At 42.6% G+C, this 20,704-nt stretch overlaps 1 protein-coding gene and 1 pseudogene across 2 annotated transcripts; both read right to left on the bottom strand.

The window, feature by feature from the left end:
- Positions 1 to 1,122: 1,122 nt before the first annotated feature.
- On the bottom strand, positions 1,123 to 17,683 carry NPHS2 (NPHS2 stomatin family member, podocin). Of its 2 annotated transcripts, XM_032463645.1 has the most exons (8): positions 17,261 to 17,674; positions 15,421 to 15,524; positions 12,233 to 12,305; positions 10,533 to 10,615; positions 7,964 to 8,167; positions 5,385 to 5,440; positions 3,960 to 4,038; positions 1,123 to 2,809 (listed from the first exon to the last, which is right to left on the bottom strand). In XM_032463645.1, exons 1-8 carry the CDS (start codon positions 17,532 to 17,534, stop codon positions 2,531 to 2,533), a joined length of 1,152 nt encoding a protein of 383 aa, XP_032319536.1. In that variant the 5' UTR covers positions 17,535 to 17,674; the 3' UTR covers positions 1,123 to 2,530. The 2 variants fall into 2 exon arrangements, with proteins under 2 accessions (XP_032319536.1, XP_032319537.1); XM_032463646.1 differs by lacking the exon at positions 3,960 to 4,038 and having other exon boundaries at positions 5,381 to 5,440; positions 17,261 to 17,683.
- Positions 17,684 to 18,681: 998 nt separating this feature from the next.
- Positions 18,682 to 19,167, bottom strand: LOC116658800 (annotated as a pseudogene).
- Between the last annotated feature and the right edge of the window lie 1,537 nt (positions 19,168 to 20,704).

The raw sequence follows: 20,704 nt of genomic DNA, 5'->3' as shown, positions 1-20,704 counted from the left end.
CACTCAAGCAGACCTGGAAGGCGCCCTCTGCAAGGTAATGAACAATTTAAGTGCTGACTAGAGCTAGACATCAGAGGAGACCAGCCAGTGGCTGATACCATAGGCACTCCCCAGATATATGGGCAAATCTGCCCCTGACAAAAAGAACCATGCTATAAGGAATTATTAAGGATCATAAAGGCCATTATTGCATTCACTTCTAATTGTTCTGTTCCTGCCTCTGAACCAACATAACCCTACCTCCTCCTCCATTGCTCATGCCAACATTTGCCAGCCTGAAACCAGGAACCACCTATATGAGATGAAAAGTGACCAACAACCCTTGATGCCATCTTAACTCCAATAACCAGTACACTGGGATGAGTGTGGGCCAGCACACTGGTGATGAGAAATACTTCCCACTTCAGTGATACTCTAATTGCCGTTTGCCCCTTAAGTGGGCTGGACCGCCTATGACTATGCCCTAGCTGCTCCACAAAAGCAAACTGCAAACCCTGATAGATTAGACGTTTAGGAAAACACCCAGGAGTTCCCCCAAACTCCCAACCTATCCCTGCCTCATCAGTGCTTGCTTTCCTCTCTGGCACTGAACTCCTGACTCTGACAAATTTTGTTACCTGCCTTTGGCTTACTTGGATTTGATGGCCTTTTGGATTCCACACTTTGTGTTTTGACACTTCTGCATGGATTAGAGCTCTGCCTGCTCCTTTGGCTTCAGAATCTTCTACTGCCTCCAGCAGAGACTACCCAATCCAGGCTTTCAGCACTGCTGCTCCCCCCACAAACAAGTACGGTCTTTGGGAGTGAGGACTGGGGAGACTTTTAATAAGATGTGGAAATATTTTTCAGAATTAGATAAAACAGCCTTTTGAAACAATATTGAAAGTTACCACCTCAATATTTAGCAACCTTTTCTATCAGATTGTTACATCCATAAATGAATTTGGCATGGTTGTATGAATATGTAGGTTTTGAAATCATCTAGTCCTGCATAATCATGGGAAGATGCGCTGCTTGGCTGAAGTCCTAAGCCAGCAAGACTGGATTAGAAGGTGTAGTTTTCCCAGCTGTGAATGGAATGAGGAGGCGGCCTAGAGACGTACGACAGAGGTGCCCCTAAGGTTGGCATCATTATATCCTGCTTTATTATAATATACTGTTAGGGAGGGTTTTTTAACTTGAGGTAACATTGGCTTATAACATTATATAAGTTTCATGTGTACAACATTATATATTGACTTCTGTATACACTACAGTGTGCTCACCACCAGAAGTTCAGTTTCCATCCATCCCCACACAGTTCATCCCCTTTACCCAGTATAAACCAGTAACATCAAATAACGTGAAGAATCAAGAGGCAGTTTTAAGGACACAGCAATCACCAACTGGTGACGTACCCAGGGGAGAGTTATCACCATCTTCCTCTACAAGCAGCACGGAAGCTGCCATTACACATAGCATTTTACTGACATCATGAGTTTAGTCATATTTTTGCAATTTTAGTAATGTTTTATATTGTTACTGATTTTTTAAGTTTATAGAGTTATTGTGCTTTCTTATTTATTTGGCTATTTTTTTCTGTAGGTAAATATTTCTAATTGTATTGGGCAAGTTAATGGAAAGTAAGACAAATTATACTATAGGAATACATTTATATTAAGGAATTTCTGTATTTGAAAAGAATACTTCAGGACATGTATAGATCACATACTGTTTAAAAAATAAGTAACTGGTAAATTCCATATGAAAATACATTAGCCCCATATTTATAGTGATGCTTCCTCAGATTTTAAGCAACATGTATCAGATAAATGTTTTTGTCCTTTTATTTCTCTATCTAAAAAGGAGTCTCCATAAAATAATTCCTTTAAAATTCTTTAATTGGGTATCAACTTTATATCCAGCCCAAGCACATCTCTTTTTCTTTCATTCATGCAGAAACATTTAAGTGTTACTGTGATGCAACTCAGTCATCTTTGTTATGTGCAAATACATGGGGTGGACCATACAAGATTGGGTGTGGTGAGGGCAGTAAATGATTAAGATGTGCCTTCAAGGAATTCGTAGGATAGTTGGAGAGAAGCTGGCATCTTAAGTACAAGATTACAACAGAGTGTGATCAGCATAACGACAGGTGCATGTAGAAAGGGCTGTGGGAGCAACAAAGACCTTCCCAAAAGGGTCAGAGGGCATAGAGCAAAAAGGACACTTGGACTACATCTTCAGAAGTCAGAATTTAGCCATATATATATATAGACTCAAAATTCTTTCCAAAGTAGAATACTATCTAAAGCTCTTTCCCATAATTACTCTGATTAGATGATCTGCCTGAACATGTTATACGGCTTCCCTGTCATTGCATGATTTCACTGCCTCCTCATGTGTGTTGCTGCACTGTGACTTCATGCACTCCAAGGGCATTCCATATGGCAGTCGAAGAAAGGGCAGGAAGTGAAGACAGAGTGCCTCGCTCAGGGATGTGGCTGTTATATGGCAGCCCTCTTTGCAGGCACACTAGCCTTGTCTCCTCCTATAACATGGGAGAGTCTTTCTTCTTAGGATTCAATGGCTCAACAGGTTTGGAAGGATTTGGGAGGGGGATGCCTCCTTGAGTTCTGTTGCTTGGAGAAGATAGGAAATTTAGCAAGTCAAATGGTAAAGGTAGAACCACTGTGGGAGGTTTCTCTGTGGACAGAGATTGGAGGGTGTGGAGGTACCGAAGCTGAGCAGCAGCTGGAGTGCCTGATAGGATCTCGGCCGCCATCCTCAGGGACTCAGAGGCCGCCTTCTCCCCTTCTGCAGCGATCATCTAGACAACAGGTGTGAACAAAGCAAAGTGATCTTTCTTCTTTGCTCCATGAAGGTTTTAATCACTATTCAATGTGACTCAACAAGCAAGCACTAGCATGTGACAGGGGCTGCAAAGCACAGCAGAGCAGACTGTCTTTTCTCCTCAAGGATCTTGATCTAGGGAGAGAGATTATACTATGAATTGTAATTAGGGGCAGAATTTGCTAAGGACCATGACAAGTATAGATGAAGTGTTAGGGGAGTTATGTCTGGCAGGCCTTGAGAGATGAGTAGGTTTCGCCATAGAGAGAAAAGGTTGGCCAGCATTCCAGGCAAAGACATGGAACCCTGAAAGAATGACTCCCAACTCAGGTCAGCATTTCAGGAGAAAAAGCACCACGATCATCACCCAAATGTCACCTTAAAGTGGACAGAGAGGACTGGACTCAGAGATCTAGAGGCAACTCTGCCCAGAGGATCACCTTCCTCCCCTCCCTCCTCCACCAACGCTCCAAAGTTATCCTCCCTCTTAGGTAGTTAGGGGTTTTTCTTCACCTACTTTCTGTTCTTTAAGAGAATTCCTCCTCCTCTCCAGTCCTCATTTCCCTCTTCCCAACACCCTTCCCACTCAGCACCTCTGTCCTTTGCTGGAAGCCACGTCTGTGCTGCTCACTGGCACAGCTGAGTGGAGGCTGTGAGTGGCACAGCCTTGTCCCAGCTCTGGCGTTGAGGGAATCGGGCCCTGATCATGGTTGTCCCTCCAGAGCTTGTGCAGAGCTGGGGATCAGGTGTGGGTGTTGTTAATCTGGAGGTGACAGGTGCCAGGGAAAGATGCCAGTGCAAGAGATGAGGGATGGAGTGTGGGGAGATGCCTTTAGGGAGAGAGTGACAGCAAGAGTCAAGGAGGAGGAGGTCACTGTCACCAGCAGCTTCAGAGAGAGAGGGAAACAGGAAGAGAGACGTTGCATTCGTCAAGCTATTAGCACACATTAAGAGAGCAATTTTAATAGAGCGGTGGGGGCATAAGCCAGACTCCCCCCAGCGCCTGGATGAACAGGTGAGGAGCGAAGGGGAAATGTTCTCCATGAGCAGGCCTTCTTTTGGATTCTCCGGGCTCCTAGGAGAGCAGCTGTGCAGGGGTCGGGACAGCCTGCTCAGGGCTGGCTCACCCGCACTTTGGCCTGTCTCTGCGCCTCAGCTTCCACCGCCAGCGAGTGCTGCAGCCCGGCCGGCAGCCTCACATCCTTACTGAAAGACAAAGCGCGTGGGGGTCGGCAGGTGTGCAGCACTGCCCTTAGCCGCTGGGGCTTTCGTACAGCCCTGCCGCCTCTGCCGCCATCCCTTCGTGCTGCACAGCAAGTTCTGATTTCACAGAGGTACCGCCCAGACCTCAGCGCAGACGGTGGGCAGAGAAGAGCATCTCAAGGGTTAGTGCCTCAACTGCAGGTTTTTTATATCACTGATGCTATAGTAGAGCTATGTTTTTCTCTTTCCAAGTAAAACAAATTTTGTGTTGATGTAGTACGATGATTCGATGATTTTCCCACTTAAAGTTTAATCTAAATCCCAGCTATTAAATTTGAATAATGAAAAACAGCCCCAAAGAGCCATGCTATTAATAATAAGGGAAACCATCGAAGTTTATAAACGAGAACTGATTTTGAAAAGGGTAAATCTGACCAAATAAGAATAATACTTTACGTAGCACATAAAAGATACAAAATTGTATTTGCCCCCGATGGTAACTATAAAAAGTACAGAGACAGAAAACAATCTGGCAGTTCATCAGACAGTTAAATACGGAGTTACCATAGGATCCAGTAATTCCACTCCTAGGTGTATATCTCAGATAATTAAGACCATGTCTTTTCACACAAAAGTTTGCACGCGAATGTACATTGCAGCATGATTCATAACAGCCCCAAAGTGGAAACAACCCAAATATCCACCAACTGGTGAGCAGATAAACAAAATGTGGTATGACCACACAATGGAACAGTATTCGACTGTAAAAACGAATGAAGTACTGACTCATGCTACACCATGGATGACCCCTGAAAGCTCTATGGTAAGTGGAAGAAGTCAGACACAAAAGGCCACATATTATGTGGTTACATTTATATTAGATGTCTAGAATAGCCGAATCCAGACAGTGAGAGTAGATTAGTGGTTGTCAGGGGGCTGGGGGGTGAGAGGGCAATGAGGACTTTCTGCTTAATGGATGCAGACTTTCTTTGGGGGATGAAAGTATTCTGGGAATTAGATGGTAATAGTGGTTGCACCACTGTGAATATACTAAAAACCACTGGGTTGTAATTTAAAATGGTTAAAAATGATGAGTTTTATATGAATTTTATCTTTAAAAGAGGTTAAAATCATTGGAGAGAAAATATGAAAGTAATTTGTCCAGATATTATAGGTGTTGTGATATGGCTATGACATAATAGGTTAAATTTCTTCTCTTTCTTCCAAATTTATGCTAATATGGCTACAGCACTCATTCAACGAAAATAATTTTTCAAATAGAAAATTTTAAATAAAACCCAAATATTTCCCTTTATCATATTGTTCTTCCTGGTTAATCTCCTACCCACATTTCTGTTCTCTCCACTTGGATTCCCCAAATACAGGTCACTGAATCCAAGGCAACCTGTGGAGGGAAGAGTTGAGATGTCAGTGAGAACCTCTGGATGGGAGGAGAGTCCCCCTGTGCACTCATGGCCATTGTTCTGTACTGAGAAAGCACATTTCTTCTGAAAGACTTTGCGTACTTCCTTCCCTGTTTCATTTTAGCGTTGCAGTGCCTTGCAGAAAGTTGCTTCACATGCACAGTGCCACACAATAAATATTTGTGGCATTGAAGATGGTGTAGTAAGCTGACTAACGGCTCCTAAAGACATCCATGCCCTAGTCCCTTGAACCTGGGAATGTCACCCCAAAGGAGACTGCAGGTGTGATTAAGTTTAAGGATCTTAAAATGGGGCGCTTATCCTGGGTCTTCCTGGTGAGCCCTAAATGCAATCACAAGTGTCCTTAGAGGAGGGAGGTGGAGGGAGATCCAACCACAGAAGAGGAGAAGGTGATGTGATGAGGTTGCAGTGTTATGCTCTGAAGATGGAGGAAGGGGCCACAAACTAAAGAATGCAGGCGGCCGCCGGAAGCTGAAAAAGGCAAGGAAATGGATTCTCCTCTCAAAGCCTCCAGAGGGAACCAGCCCTGCTTTGGCCCAGTGAAACTCATTTGGACTTCTAGCCTTCAAAATTATCAGATGTTAAATTGGTGATGGTTTGAGCCATCAAGTCTGCAGTAATCTGTTACAGAAGCGATAGGAAATAATACAGATAGTGTATTTGTGAAATCTGTTCTAAAATGCATTTTTTAGAGAACCAGAGTCTTTAGTCTCTCTCTCATATGAGACTCTCTTCCACATAATATTCCCTTGCAGGTGCTTTTCCTTCCTTCTGGCTTGTGGCACCCGTCTCCCCCACCTCCCCATCCCAGGATTGGGAAGAAACGGAGTGCAGGTTCTGAAAAGGAGGGGTAGGACATGGAGCAACATGTGAGCCATACTCTTTTTCCCTTTTAACTTATTTCTGATTATTTCTTAGTGGCTAGATAAATAGTTAGCTTAGTGCATAGGGAACCCTGAGAAGGCTAATTTAGGGGGTGGATGAGAGGAAGGAATGTTGAAAAAGGCTTCACAGAGGAGGTGGTGTCTTAAAGAACAATACGATTTTGCCTGTGGGGAAGAGGGAAGATTCTGTGCAGAGCAACAGCCTAAGAGGAGGCATGGAAGCACAGAAGTGCTGAAGGCTGGGGAAACACTAAGTGGGCTGGTGTATTAGATACAATTGGGGAAGGACGGCAAGACGGGAGGCTACAACAGCTGGGTCATTTATCCACTCATTTCCCCCCTCCCTAGAAAAAAACAATATCTGGCTGCTGTGTGACAGCCCTGTGCCAGGTACTGAGGACAAAAAGATGAATGAAATATGACCTCTGACGTTATGGAGTTCATGGTCTGGGAAGACAGATGTGTGAAAATATACATTATAATTCAACATATCAAGGGTGAGCTTGAATGTCCAGCATCTGGACCTTCCCCTGTATCCGCTGGAGGGGAGGGGTGAGCCGGACGAGAGGCTGAAGGAGGACAGAGGGGAGCACCTGTGAGTGGTCTTACAGTTCCAGAGCAGCAGCTCCCCTGCGTCTCTTATTCCTCTCGTTCTTACTCTCTTTTCAGCTTCTCTTAGTTCTGAATTCTCCGCTTTTCCACTAGGATGCTAATCCCAGTTACATCGGTAACAAGTTGGATGAGTCACAAATATCTGGACACGTCGTTTTCTCAGCCGAGCATCTGCTCGGTCCCATCAAGCACAGTCATGATCAGCGCCCTCCATCCTCAGCTCCTTCTAGGGGAGGTCCTCCTCCAGCTGGACACGACCCGTAGCCTCCTCACTCAGTTCCGGGCCGAGGTGCCCCCGGCCTCAGTGACAGGCTGGGTCACTGGTGGTAACCGCCACTTGACTGGCCCGCTGCCCGGAGTCCCGCTCTGCTCTCACCTCCCTTCTGGATGCCTTTGCCAGCTTGTCTAGGTGAGAATCCAAGACGCCTGCTGGGCTGTGGGCCAGGTTGCTCAGCCTGCTGCCTGGGAGGCTGCACCTGCTCTCCTCCCCCTCCTCTCAGTCCAAATCAACTAAATCTAGATGATTTGATTGAGTAATTAGTCACGTAAGGGTCTGTGACATCTTACCTCTTTTTATCTGAAAGTCTTATTTGAACTTATCATTATTTCACGTTGCTTGTTTTTCTAACTACATGTAGACTCCCAGGAACCATTCCTTATCATCTGTGTGTCCCACCAACTCCTGTTTAGCCCCACCATCCCTGCCAGCTCCCATTCACCACCGTGTGCTGTGTGGGCACTTTACAGGGAGTCTAAAGCCACTAGGGGAGGTTGAGAGCAAAAACCATGACAATCAGGCCTGATCGGCACAAATCGGTGACTATGAGGCTCGGGGTCAATCTGGCACCCTCTTACTCAGCTGTCAGTGGGATAGTATGTTTAACAGTGAATGCATGACACACGGAAGATTCAATAAATTGCCAAGAAGAAAGGCATAGAAGATAAAAGGGTATTTTGACATGCTCAGTGTTAAATTTATCTAAGTACCTTTACATCTTGAGCAATGCTCTTCCTCTCTAGAAGAATTTCAGTGAGGGACCGATGTGCTAGGAGACGCTTCATGGTGGTCTGCACAAGGAACTGCACAGCTTTGGACACGTGAGCAAGACTGCATAGGAGAAGAGAGGCATTCTCCAGCCGGTAGTAGCAGACGGCATCTACCTCCATTACAAACATGTCTTTGGTTACAACCTGGGCAGAAAAAGAAGTTTGGATGACAGGCCTGGTTCTTGGGCTCCTTTCCCACACGGGGACAGAGGAGCTAGATGTGTCCAAAGGATATTTTCTCAGAGTAAGATGATGTCAAGAAAAAAGAAAGAGCAGTTGGCCCACCCTTTAATCAAAGTAGACATTTTTTGGAAAATTATGGAGTTTTTATTAAATACACTGAAGAAAGCACAATTTAAAGAAATCCCGTTGTAAATCCTTTTGTAAAAAAAAATTGGGAATAATTTTCTCATATGAAAACATTCAGTTGATTGTGTATCAGGTCTTTTTAAATCAACGCCAAAAAAAATCTGCTAAAAGAGAACACGTTCTAGGAAAGAAACACTCTAATATGTTGAGTGTATACTTAGAGGGCAGATTGGTGAGTCACATCAAAAGCCCTAAAAGGTGTATGTGCACAACATTTCCATTTTTAGACATTAATCACAAGGATATATTTTAAGGATTTAGCTGCAAGGATGATATTCACAGCATTGCTTATTGTAATAAAAAATTAGAAATAACTGAATATCAATAATAGAGAATTAGTCGAGTAAATTCCATAGTTACTCTATTCAATTAATTGAGTAAAATAGTTGAGTAAAATCCATACAATGAAATGCTATGTGTCTTCAAATAAAGACGGAGAAACATAGCTAATATGTGCAAAGATGGTAACAATAGATTGCTGAGTGAAAAAAGCCATGTTTTATAAAATGGTACAGATAGTATGATCTATAAATACCTGCCTGTAAATATAACCACATGTGTAGAAAAGTCTGAAAAAATACATTCCAAAATATCAACTCTGTGGGTAATAGGATTAGGTGTAAGTTTTATTTTTTATATTTTATTATCTAAAATAAGCCTTTTAAAACTATATCATTTTAATTTACATTTCTATTTACCAAAAGAAAGAATAAGAGCCTCAGACTGAAGGTGGGAGACAATGTAGGAACGGCTTATAAATTTGAATCAGTAACAGGAAAGTCTAGATGTCATTTCTATTTTTCTTTTAACTTTTAATTGTGGTAAAATACACACAACATCAAATTTACCATCTTAACCATTTTTTAAGCGTACAGTTCCGTAGTGTTAAGTACATTCATATTGTGCAAACAATCTCCAGAACCCTTTCATCTTGCAAAACTGAAACCCACTGAACAACTCCCCATTCTCTCCTCCCAGCAGCCGCTGCAACCACTGTTCACTTTCTGTCTGTCTGAATTTGACTACTCTAGGTTCCTCATATAAATGGAATCATTCAGTATTTGTCTTTTGGTGACTGACTTATTTCACTTGGCATAATTTTCTCAAGATTTATCCATGTTGCAGTATGTGCCATAATTTCATTCCTTTTTAAGGCCGATTATTATTCCATTGTAGGTGTAAACCACAATTTGTTTATCCATTCAGCCATCAGTGGGCACTTGGGTTGCTTCCACCTTTTGACTACTGTAAAAAAATGATGCTATGAACATACATATACAAATATCTCCTTAATTCCTTGCTCCCAGTTCTTTGGGGGTATATATGCAAAAGTGGAATTGGTGGATTATGTGATAATTCTATTTTTAATTTTTTGAGGAACTGTCATACTGTTTTTCTACAGTAGCTGTACCATTTTACATTCCCACCAACAGTATACAAGGGTTCCAATTTCTCTACATCTTTGCCAACACTTACATTTTCTGTTTTTTTCTTAATAGTAGCTATCCTAATAGATGTTAAGTGGTATCTCATTGTGTTTTTGATTTGCATCAAAAATTGATTAGCGATGTAGAGTATCTTTTCATGTGCTTGTTAGCCATTTGTATATCTGCTTTGGAGAAATGTCTATTCAAGTTTGTATTGAAATGCCTATTCAAGTCAAGAATATATACTATATACCATATATGGAGGGAAATCTGCTTTATTCAAAGTCAACTGATTTAAATATTAATCTTATCTAAAAATACCTTAACAGGAACATCCAAATGTATTTGACCGAATATCTGGGAACTGTGGCTTAGCCAGGTTGACACATAAAATTAACCGTTATAAAGGCCTTTTCCCATTTTTAATTGGGTTGTTTGCGTTCCTGTTAAGCTGTATGATTTCTTTGTACATTCTGGATATTAACCCCTTATCAGATGTAATATTTGCAAATATTTTTTCCCATTCTATATGTTGCCTTTTTATTCTTTGATTGCCTCCTTTGAGATATAGGAGTTTCAAGTTTTTGATGTAGTCCATATTTCTCTTTTTCTTTTCTACTTTTGAGCATAAATAGTCATTTTCCTCTGGGCCAGAGTTGATAGCTTGACCAGGGAAAATGTAGAGAGAAAGCAAAATCTATCACTTGGCTTACCTCATGAAAAGGTATCTCCAAGGTTTGGAGACGAAGGTCAACTTTGTGATAGGTATCCAGGCAGGGCAAAAAGAAGAAAAGGCCTAGAAGAGAGGCAGGGAGAGTGACAGGTGAACGGCCAACATGGAGGCCATTTGAGGTTCACTTTTTTGGCATCAAGTTGCACATTGCATTGCTTTTCTTAGTCTCCAACCACACATAAACCATTATGCCATCCTTTCTCCACCCCTATAGTGTGTTGTTGGTAAGGTTACCGTATAATTTGTTGTTCAACCTGGAAAACTTTTGAGGGTGAAAAGAGAGCACAATTACAACTTACACCAGGACAACAGGCATAAACAGGAATTACCCCTAGAAAAATGGGCTATGTGGTCACCTTGGTCATGGTGCTGACCCATTCAGCTCTTGGGTTACATGTCTGTCTCCTTCACCAGACTTAAATTCTCTAACAAGAATGTCTTATGCATTATTGTTAGCCTTGGTGCCTAACTCAGTGCCTTTTAGGTTCTTTGTAAAATTATCATTGAATCCATGTGTGTACAGACTTTACAGTCATCAACCTCTATGTGACATTTCTTAAAATGTGAGCCCCAGAGGTAATCAGAATAACCACATCAAGATACTAGCCTTCTGATTGGCTAATTAATCCTCACCCACCCAATGTAATGTATAGGATCAATGTGCAGTCAATATTTTTAGATTGATTTATTGAGATTTTCTGAAAGCCCATTGGACACTGTTGGCTTCCGCAAGAGCCAAAGCTTTGCTGGAACCAGCAGCACCTCACTGAGCCCAGGACCCCTCTGAAAAGCCACCCAGCTACTAGCCCTTCTCAGCCCCAATTAAGAAGGGTGCCAAAAACTAGAACCAGAACAAGGTGATCCTTGTCCTGGAACTAGAGGGCCTAGCTCTATTTTTGTGTGGACCTATCTGCTGGTTATGAAACTTCAAACTCTGATTTGTGTCTCCTAGTCTGGTCTCTATTCTCTGCCTGTGTCTATAGACCTGACTTGGAGCTTGTACCCTTTCCAATATACACACAGTGGGACTTTGCTCCTTCTCATGTCTTCCTGGCTGGCTTGGATCTCCAAACTCCAACTATTAGAATATTCAGACTAACCATACTTCTATCTGTGCCCCATAATCAGCTTGGACCTCTGGACACCAACTCTGCAAGATTTTGAGGTTCTGGAGATAAAAGACCGTGTCCCATTCATCCATCTTGTACCCCTCGTAGTTAGACAATGTCTACAACACAGGAAGTGTTGAATCTGTATTTCTTAAACTCCACCAACTGAGGGTAAATTTGTTACATGGACGCTGAACTTTGCCTGTCTCACATGGTTTAGTCTGATTCCTTGGATTCTGAATCAGTTCAGCTTTGCTCTAAGAATCCACAGGACTCAGACCACATACACACTCTACTTAAACCAGTACCTGGCCAGGGGTCCAAAGCCTACTTGCTATTTCAGCCAGCCTGGCTCTGGCATTTGGCTCTCCGAATCCACTCCCTTGGACATGATAAACTAGTAGTAATGCCCTCTGAAGAGCTTCTCAATAACCTGTGTTACAAGTAACAGATTAGAAAATGAAGATATCATGAATCAAGTTACTTCATGCAATCTGAGGTCCATATTACAAATATGCATGGATGGAAGAAATTGGCAAGCTTTCTGGGGGGTAACAAAGATGGTTCTCACCAGGGCCTTTGGCTCTTCCAGGAAGCAAATGTCCCAGTCGGAATATAATTACTCTCTCATACTCCTGTACAACCTAAAGGGAAATTTAATATTTTTAATTAAATTTAATACTCCAAGAAAGAAAAATGAAGTCTTCAAAAGACTTTGGCATGAGAGTGATCTGAGGTATAAGAAATTTCTTGTTTTGAGAACGAGGAAAGAATTTCTGTTAATACTTACATTTCCAAATTATACACTTAATAAATGTAGAATTTTAGACACCAATGAAAAGAATATTGGTCACGTTGGTTTTTGAGCCCATGGATAGAATTTTGTTTAAAGAGTCATAGTTATCTAAAAAATAATTGCTTCCACCAAATCAAAGAAATCACAGCATATTTATTTAATCTTGTGTTTTGCTGTAGCTGATGCATTACTAGCTTTTACACGTATCACTCATTAACTATTTAACAGACCTTATGGACCTGATGGCAACCACGCAGGTGCTCAGATGATTGATCAAGAAGAGCCTGCAGCCAACTATGTTTCCTGTAGGAGATGAATTTCCTATTCAAAGATACAAATAGGTTGAAAGTAAAAGGATGGAAAAAGATATACCACACAAAAATTAACCAAAAGAGAGCAGGAGTGACTATACCAATATCAGACAAAATGGAGTTTAAAACAACACACAAAAATGTTATTACTAGTGATAAAGAGGGACACTGTGTAATGATAAAGGTTCATCACATTAGGGAAGTATGACAATGATAAACATATATGTACCTAAAAACAGAGTTCCAACATGTATGAAGCAAAAGCCAAAAGAACTGAAGGTAGAAATAGACAATTCAACAGTAATAGTTAGAGACTTTACTATCCCACTTTCAATCATGGATAGAACAACTAGACAGATGATCAATAGGGAAAGAAAAGACTTGAACAACACTACAAACAAACCAAACCTAACAGATATATAAGCATAACTCCACCCAACAACAGTGGAATACACACTCCTCTCAAGCACACACGAATCATCCCTAGAGTAGGTCATATGGTAGGCGATAAAAAAAAAAAAACTTCAATAAATTTAAAAGGACTGAAACCACACAAAGTATATCCTCTAATTACAATGGAATGAAATTAGAAATCAATAACAGAAGGAAATTTGGGGAATTTACAGATTTATGTAAATTAAACTACATACTCTAGAATAACCAATGTGTCAAAGAAGATATCACAAAGGAAATTAAACAACTCTTTGAGATGAATGAAAATAAAAACACAAGATACCAAAACATATGGGATGCAACCAAAGCAGTGTTTAGAGGAAATTTTATAGCTGTAAATATCTATAATACAAAAGAAGAAATATCTCAAAATAAACTCTAATTTTCTACCTTAAGACACTGGAAATAGACTAGCAAACTAAACCTAAAGTAAGCAAAAAGAAGAAAATAATAAAGATTAGAGTGGAAATAAATGCGACAGAAAATAGAAAAGTAATAGAGCAAATCAACTGAACCAAAAGTTGGGTCTTTGAAAAGATAAACAAAACTGACAAATATTTAGCTAGATTGACCAAGGAAAAAGAGAGAGGATTCAAATTACTGAAATCAGGAATCAAAGAGGAATGACAGAGACATCACTACTGTCCTTACAGAAATAAAACAGATTATTAAGAGAAAATACTATGAATGATTGATTATATGCCAACAGATTAGATAACTCAGATGAAATGGAAAAATTCCTAAAGTTATAAACTACCAAAACGACTCAAGAAAAAAAAAAAGACCAAAAAGACCTGGAAATAAAAGAGCAAATTAATAGTTTAAAAATTTCGCACAAAGAAAAGTCCCAGACCAGAAGGCTTTACTGGTGAATCCTGCTAAACATCTAAAGAGGAATTAATACCAGTTCTTCACAAATTCTCCCAAAAAATAGAAAAGGAGGGAAATATTCCCAGCTTATTCTCTGAGATCAATGCTACGTTGATACTGGAAAAGACAGAGACATCACAAGAAAACTATGAACCAATATCTCTTATGAACATAGATGCAAAAATCCTCAACAAACTACCAGCAACCTGACTCCAGTAACACATAAAAAGGATTATACTCCAGAACCAAGTGGGGCTCATCCTAGGAATACACAGTTGGTTAACATCCAAAATTCAATGGTTGTAATATACTGTATTAGTAGAACATAGGGCAAATACCATGTACTCATGTGTAATGGGTGGAGAAAAGGCATTTGACAAAATCCGACAGCCTTTCATGAAGATGAAGGAGAAGAAGAGAAAGAAGAGGAAGGAGCGCTTGCAGGAGGGGTGACTCTGACCACAGCCCCCACAGCATCTGTAGTGTCCCGCCAAGGACACGCTCTTCCCTGACAGCTCTGGCCAGTGACTAAGAATGGCAGGGCTACAAGGGTCTGGCTGTTTCTGCCCACTGTGGGACTCATCTAAGAGGCAAACTCTGCACTGGAGTTCTCTTTCAGCCTGGCCAAGGCTTTCTTGGAGGTGTACCACAGTCTGAGGCTCTCTCTGTCCAATCCTTCCTTCCCCGTCTCATATCACAAGTGTCAGATCTGCATTATTATCTGAAGGCTTTCCCTGCCTACTCTTATCCTCCCTCCCCTTAATCCCTCACAGGCAATGCCTCCCCATAAATCCCTTGCACTTCTAATTCCATCTTGGCATGTTCTTCCTGAAATGACACAGGTTTTCATTCACTTCAGGGACAGCCATGTGTAACCTCCTGTGGGCCCAAGGTAATTGCCATTTGTGGTCTATAGTAGCTGCCTGAGAAGCTTCCTGGAAGTGTCAGGAGTGGGCATCATGACCTGCTCTGGGCTGGTCTTTGTGTTACAGGGTGTAAATGAACTGGGTGTATCCCCTGTCCTGAAGGGGCTCTCAGTCTAATGGCAGAGATCAGGTATCCACAAATATGACATTTGTGGTAAGTGCTAGAAAGGATGTGAAAGGAGGGTGACCTGAGAGCACAAGGAAGGGAATGACAGTCTGGAGGAGTCAAGGAAGGCTTCACAGTTACACGGGAGCAGGTACAAAGGAGTAGGAGCTCTCTTAAAAGGTGAGTGGGGGTGAGGGCATTCCATGCACAGGTACCAAAACACAGAAATGAGAGCGGACATCGTCTGGTCAGTGACAGGCACCAGGAAATTACTTACTGGGTACACATGGATCTCACCTTTACGCAGAACCAGATGGAAAAAGGGAAGGTCACGATAATGAAGAGCAGGGATGTGAGGACAAGAAGCCACTCACAGGCCCCTAAACTGGAAGACTTGGTACCTTAAAAAAAAAAAAAAAGAGCATAAGAATAATTATATGAACTTCACCAGATTCCCTGACTAGCGCTTGTTAGTCCAGCCCTTGGAATTAGGGTCAGAGCAGTTTGCAGACTTTGCCGGAACTCGAGTGAGCTGGACATGAGAGTGGTCAGGTCACTCTGGGGTGCTGTCTGTATGACACAGGCTCCTGGAAAGACAGCAGTGGGTACACTGGAACCAGCACAGAATCTGGGCACAAGTTCTGCTACTAACTGAGGAGGAGGAAGGGACATTCTTGTTTCTGCTCCCCTTTCCTCTGGGAGCCACAGAAACCTCCCAGACAAGGGCTCCGAAAGGCGGCCTCATCTTTCATGGGACTCAGCCATTGCTTGGGGGTCTTGGACTCTTGTCCTTTATGGCTAGACTGAGTGAGGCCCACAAGCTGAAGCTACTAGCCCAAGGCCATAGCTAGTTGATGGCAGAGCTGGTACCGTGGCCAGAAGTTAGGAACAGCACCCTGCAAGGATGGGCTTTTCAGTAAGACTGCTTACTCTGAAACCTGGCTTCTCCGCTTTCCAGCTGTAGATCTTGGGCAAGTTACTTAATTTCTCAGCATTTTTTTTTCTCATTTGTGACATGGGAATGATAGTACTCAGTAAAATACCTACTGTGTGTCTGGCACATAGTAGGGGCTCCAAAATGGGGTTCCCTTTCCCTGCCCAGCTGATGTGGTCTGAAGCACAATCCTTACAGACCTCTAATCTCAGCATTACTGTAGCATTGAATCCATAACGCTTTAATGACTAGAAATTTCTAACCACTGAAAGGGCAGAATTAGGCAAAACAGTTCTAACATGGTCCACATAGACTACACTTCAACTGCTGGGAGCTTTCTCAGGTCATAGCTTTCAATGCTGGTAGCCAGGAAATAAAATTTCATAGCAGCAAGTAATATAACACACTATTCCTTATCTACCTTCCTTTAAACCTCCCTCATCCTATAATTAAGGCGTAATGAGTTTTTTCCCCTCTATTCATCATAAAAAGGATGGGAATAAAATAAATTTATTCTTAACAGGAGCTTCACCTGCAGAAGCCAAAGAGACACCTTTCCTGGTGATTCCCTTTTTTGGTCTAATTTACCTCTTTTAAAGGTTGTACAGATTCTGCTCTGAGGTTTTCTGTTTTTCTCCAGGCTTTGGTGAGGGTTAAAGCCCTCCTGTGGCTAGCTGAGATTTAAACTGAGATCTGGCTTTACTTGGCTCTGCTGGCTCCCCTTCTTTGATCACCCCAAAGAAAGTGCAAAATGCTTTTAGGTAAGTCTGCGGGGTGGGGATGAGGAGAGAAGAATAAACTACATAGTTGCCCAGAACCAGCTCATGCATGTCCTTCCTTAAATTAGGTGCCCATATTCCCTCCCATGGCCACAAAACCAGCTGCATGGTTCCTCTGGCACGTTTATTGGTTCCCAACCTGGACCACACTCCCTCCCACCTCCCATCCACGGCTGGCCCTTGAAAACAAAGGTATTTAATTGGTGTTTTTATTCCTTCTGATGCATTTTGGTCTCCACCACTGAGGGACTGGTGGGTCCTAACTCATGCATTTCATTTCCTGGGAATCTGAGCAGGCCCAGGAGGCTGCTCTGGCCTCGATGGTTTCGGTGCTGTGATCCATTGTACCTAATCTGACGTCCCCTGAGTACCACTTGGAAAGGCTGTACCCTCTCCCAGGGCCTCGACCTGCCGCTGTACGTACCTTCCTCGGGCCGCTCGCTCTCCAGTAGCGCCACCACCTCGGTGCCCTCCTCGCCGGAGCCCCGGACCTCATCCACGTCCACCACGGTGGCTGCCGGCGCCCGGGGCTCCTCCCGGCTCCCTGCCCGCCCGAGGGCCGGCCGCTCGTGGCCGGCATCCCGGCGCCCGCGGTCTCCGCCGCCCCTCTCGGCCTTCGACCTCTTCTTCTCCTTGTTGGGGGACCCGCCGCCTCTTCCGTGGGCCTCTCTGGAGGAGCTCCGAGCCCTCTTCTCCATCCTCAGAGCGGCCGGCGCCGCGAGCGCAGTCCCTGCAGAGTCGCTGGCGGGGATGCGGGGCGCGTCCCGGGGGGACTATAACGCCCGCGGGCGGGGGCGAGACCCGGGCGATGCGCGGGCGGGACTCCGCTCTCGGTGAAACGGCACAGCTGTTCCTCAGAGGCGCTGTGGACGGAGCCCGCCCCTCCCCTCCCCGGGACTGGGTGCCCACCTCCAACAATGAGTTTGTGTGAAAGCCCTTGTGCCAGTTTAAGGCATTTAAAAATGTGTTTCTACAGATGAAACTTTGAGCCGAAATACCACAGAGGCCCTCAAATCGCTGAAGGTGTGATGGCGCTTTGCTTGGTGGTTTGTAAATATCATAATAGAACGCGGTGTGCGGTCCTGGCGTAAGGCTAGAGAGCTTAAGGGAACAGAAAAAGTCGTCAAATTAGGGTAACTTTAAGGTGAAATTAGAAACTTCTTCCTAAGCACCCCTTTCCCCTTAAGGTCTCCCCAAGGGTGCCTTTCCCCTCTCCCTTAATTTATTTTATGCCTTGGCCCTACTCTTCCTGCTGAGGCTTTCATTCGAGGTGGTGTTGGCAGAATACTCCCGGGAAGATTTACATTTTATTTTATTTTATTTTTTTTTTAACATTTTTTATTGATTTATAATCATTTTGGAATGTTGTGTCAAATTCCAGTGTTCAGCACAATTTTTCAGTTATTCATGGACATATACACACTCATTGTCACATTTTTTTCTCTGTGAGTTATCATAACATTTTGTGTATATTTCCCTGTGCTATACAGTGTAGTCTATTCTACAATTTTGAAATCCCAGTCTATCCCTTCCCACCCTCCACCCCCCTGGTAACCACAAGTCTGTATTCTCTGTCTGTGAGTCTATTTCTGTCCTTTATTTGATTTACATTTTAAAAGTGGAGGAAGGAACGTTCTTTCAGACCTCTCTCTCACTTATATATCTTTATTATTTTTTTTACTAATTTATTATTATTTTTATTAATGCTTAACCCTGTTGATGATGTAATGCTTCTTGAAGAATCAGAAGAGAAGAGATCTGATTTAATTTCCTTTTTTAGGAAGTGGACGCTTTTGTCCTTGGTGGGGGGCCCCTTGTTCCCATGCTTCTTTGGTGAAGGCAGGAGTTTTGCTTTTTTTTTTTTTTTTTTTTGAAACTGTTTATTTTCCACCAACCTATTTCCATTTTAAGAGTTTGTGGGAAGAACAGCTTAAGACCACTCAGTGATTGTTATGACCCACTCAATGGCCTGAGCAGTGGGAGCTGCAGACCAGTCTTCAGTGACAGGCTGAGCACACCAGTCTTCAGTAGGGAATTGCTGAAAAGGCACAGAGGACACCTGCACGCCTTCAGACCAGTCTGCCACCTCAGGTTGAGTAGCAATGAACTCAGGAGGTGGAGCTGTCCATTCACCCTGAAATTCCTCCTTGGTCACAGCCTTTTCAGCTGCGGCCTGACCTTCCTTTTCAATCTCTTCAGGATTTCTGCAGGATAGAGACCAGGCGTGACCTCCCATGGGTGTTCACGGGAGATGCTGCAGTGCATATGCAGAGCCTCCTGGAGCAGCCACCACATCAGAACCACTGAGCGAGGTCCCTTTTTAGGATGTCATGGCAGGAGCCATCAAGCTGGTCTGAAAACAGAAAGGCCAAGTAGTGCCTGAGAGATCCAAGTAGAGTAAGACATAATGCAGAAAAGCAGAAAATGCGGGTCATTTAAAAATTTTTTTCACCTCTCCTAAAAGCTCTCATACATTAAATCATACTTTTAGCAAGCATTACTATCAAACTCCTCTCATTGGGCCAGAGACCCCCTGTGGTGTTAAGCAGTTGGTGGGGCGGGGAGGAGGTAATTGCCACTCATGAATTTTGCTTTTTTAAGGTTCACTGGCCATGCTGAATCCAGCAGCAGACTGGGGGCGCTGCCCCACCTGCATCTGAGGAACCTGAAACATTGAATAGATCTATTTCTTTTTCACTCTCTAGTAATAATTTGTTTCTTGCTGAATGGGAGGTTGGTCTACATAACCATTCAAACTAGAGATTTATAACTCTAGCTCAGATCACATTATGGAAGAAATAATGTTCACTGATTTTTAAATTTTTCAATAGTTCTTGAGTTCACATAGTGATAGTTTTATTCCCCCCTCTCAAAAAATGTTACTAAAGAATGAGGACCTGAAGTAACTCAGACCGGGTCTGGAAAAAGTATTCCACTACTTTCTTCCATTTATTCCAAGTTAGGCCACTGGGGATAAAGTAATTAAAAGATTAGTAATAAAGTAATTTAAGTAGATTTGTTTTTTTACCCTCTAAAACTGATTACTGTGTGGGCCACATAAGGGAGGACTTCCTCTCAAGTGCCTGACTCAATTAATAGTTCCTGCCCAGAGCACCACATTGAGAAAAATTCTGAAGCTGCATTTGGCCCATAGGGGGAAAAGTATCATGATTATTTAGTATTCACTCAAAATTAATAGTTGCTATTAAACATAGTTTCTTTGTCATCCTGTAAAAATTTCCCTATTTGGAAAAGCATAGAACTGTAGCATTTATTGATTTTTTTTTCCTGTTACAAATTAATTTGATCTAGAGCCCTAACTGTAGACTTAAACTAAAGTTGCACCTCAATTTTTGATCCAAGAATCGGTAGGGTATCTGGCCAAATGATATTCTCAAAGCTGTACACTGCCTCCCAATACGATAAATGGGTTTCTTCCAGGAGAAAAATTGATGAGAAAAGGCCCTACTTGGTGGTGGGGCCCATGTTGGGCATTTGTTCTGTCTGCTTTGCTATAGGGCCACTGACAAGTTACATAATTGCTACTTCATTTTTTATATCCATATATAACAGTAACAGAAGCACCTGCTTATAACACAGGTCTGTTGGGATTATGAAGGGTCATGACAACATCTGAGAAACTGCGTAACATTCCACGTTTAAAAAGTCAACACAGCATCTCACAGGCGGAGGAGTTGAGGAGCGCTGAGGTAGCAGTGTGAGTCTTTAGCTGGCTGGCCTCATCTACTCTTGTCATGATATTGCTGTTTTCTTTTAGATTCCTTTTTAATTGAACATGTTGGTCATCCCTTTGCTGACAATATTATATGTACACATCTTTAAACTCTTAATACTTTAGTCCTTGTTT

Source organism: Camelus ferus, chromosome 21, assembly GCF_009834535.1.
Source record: "Camelus ferus isolate YT-003-E chromosome 21, BCGSAC_Cfer_1.0, whole genome shotgun sequence".
NCBI classification, from domain to species: Eukaryota; Metazoa; Chordata; class Mammalia; order Artiodactyla; family Camelidae; genus Camelus; species Camelus ferus.
Note: the sequence above shows the minus strand (reverse complement) of the source record. Positions and strands in the feature narration are given on the sequence as shown.

What these genes read in the sequence shown, in the direction of transcription:
- NPHS2 (XM_032463645.1), bottom strand. Translation starts at nt 17,534, where the DNA reads ATGGAGAAGAGGGCTCGGAGCTCCTCCAGAGAGGCCCACGGAAGAGGC. An exon ending in GAGCGAGCGGCCCGAGGAAG is followed by an intron (nt 15,525 to 17,260) that starts GTACGTACAGCG and finishes TTTTTTTTTAAG; the next exon opens with GTACCAAGTCTTCCAGTTTA. An exon ending in CAAGTGGAGAGAACAGAAAT is followed by an intron (nt 4,039 to 5,384) that starts GTGGGTAGGAGA and finishes TTTGTCTTTCAG; the next exon opens with TAAGGATGTGAGGCTGCCGG.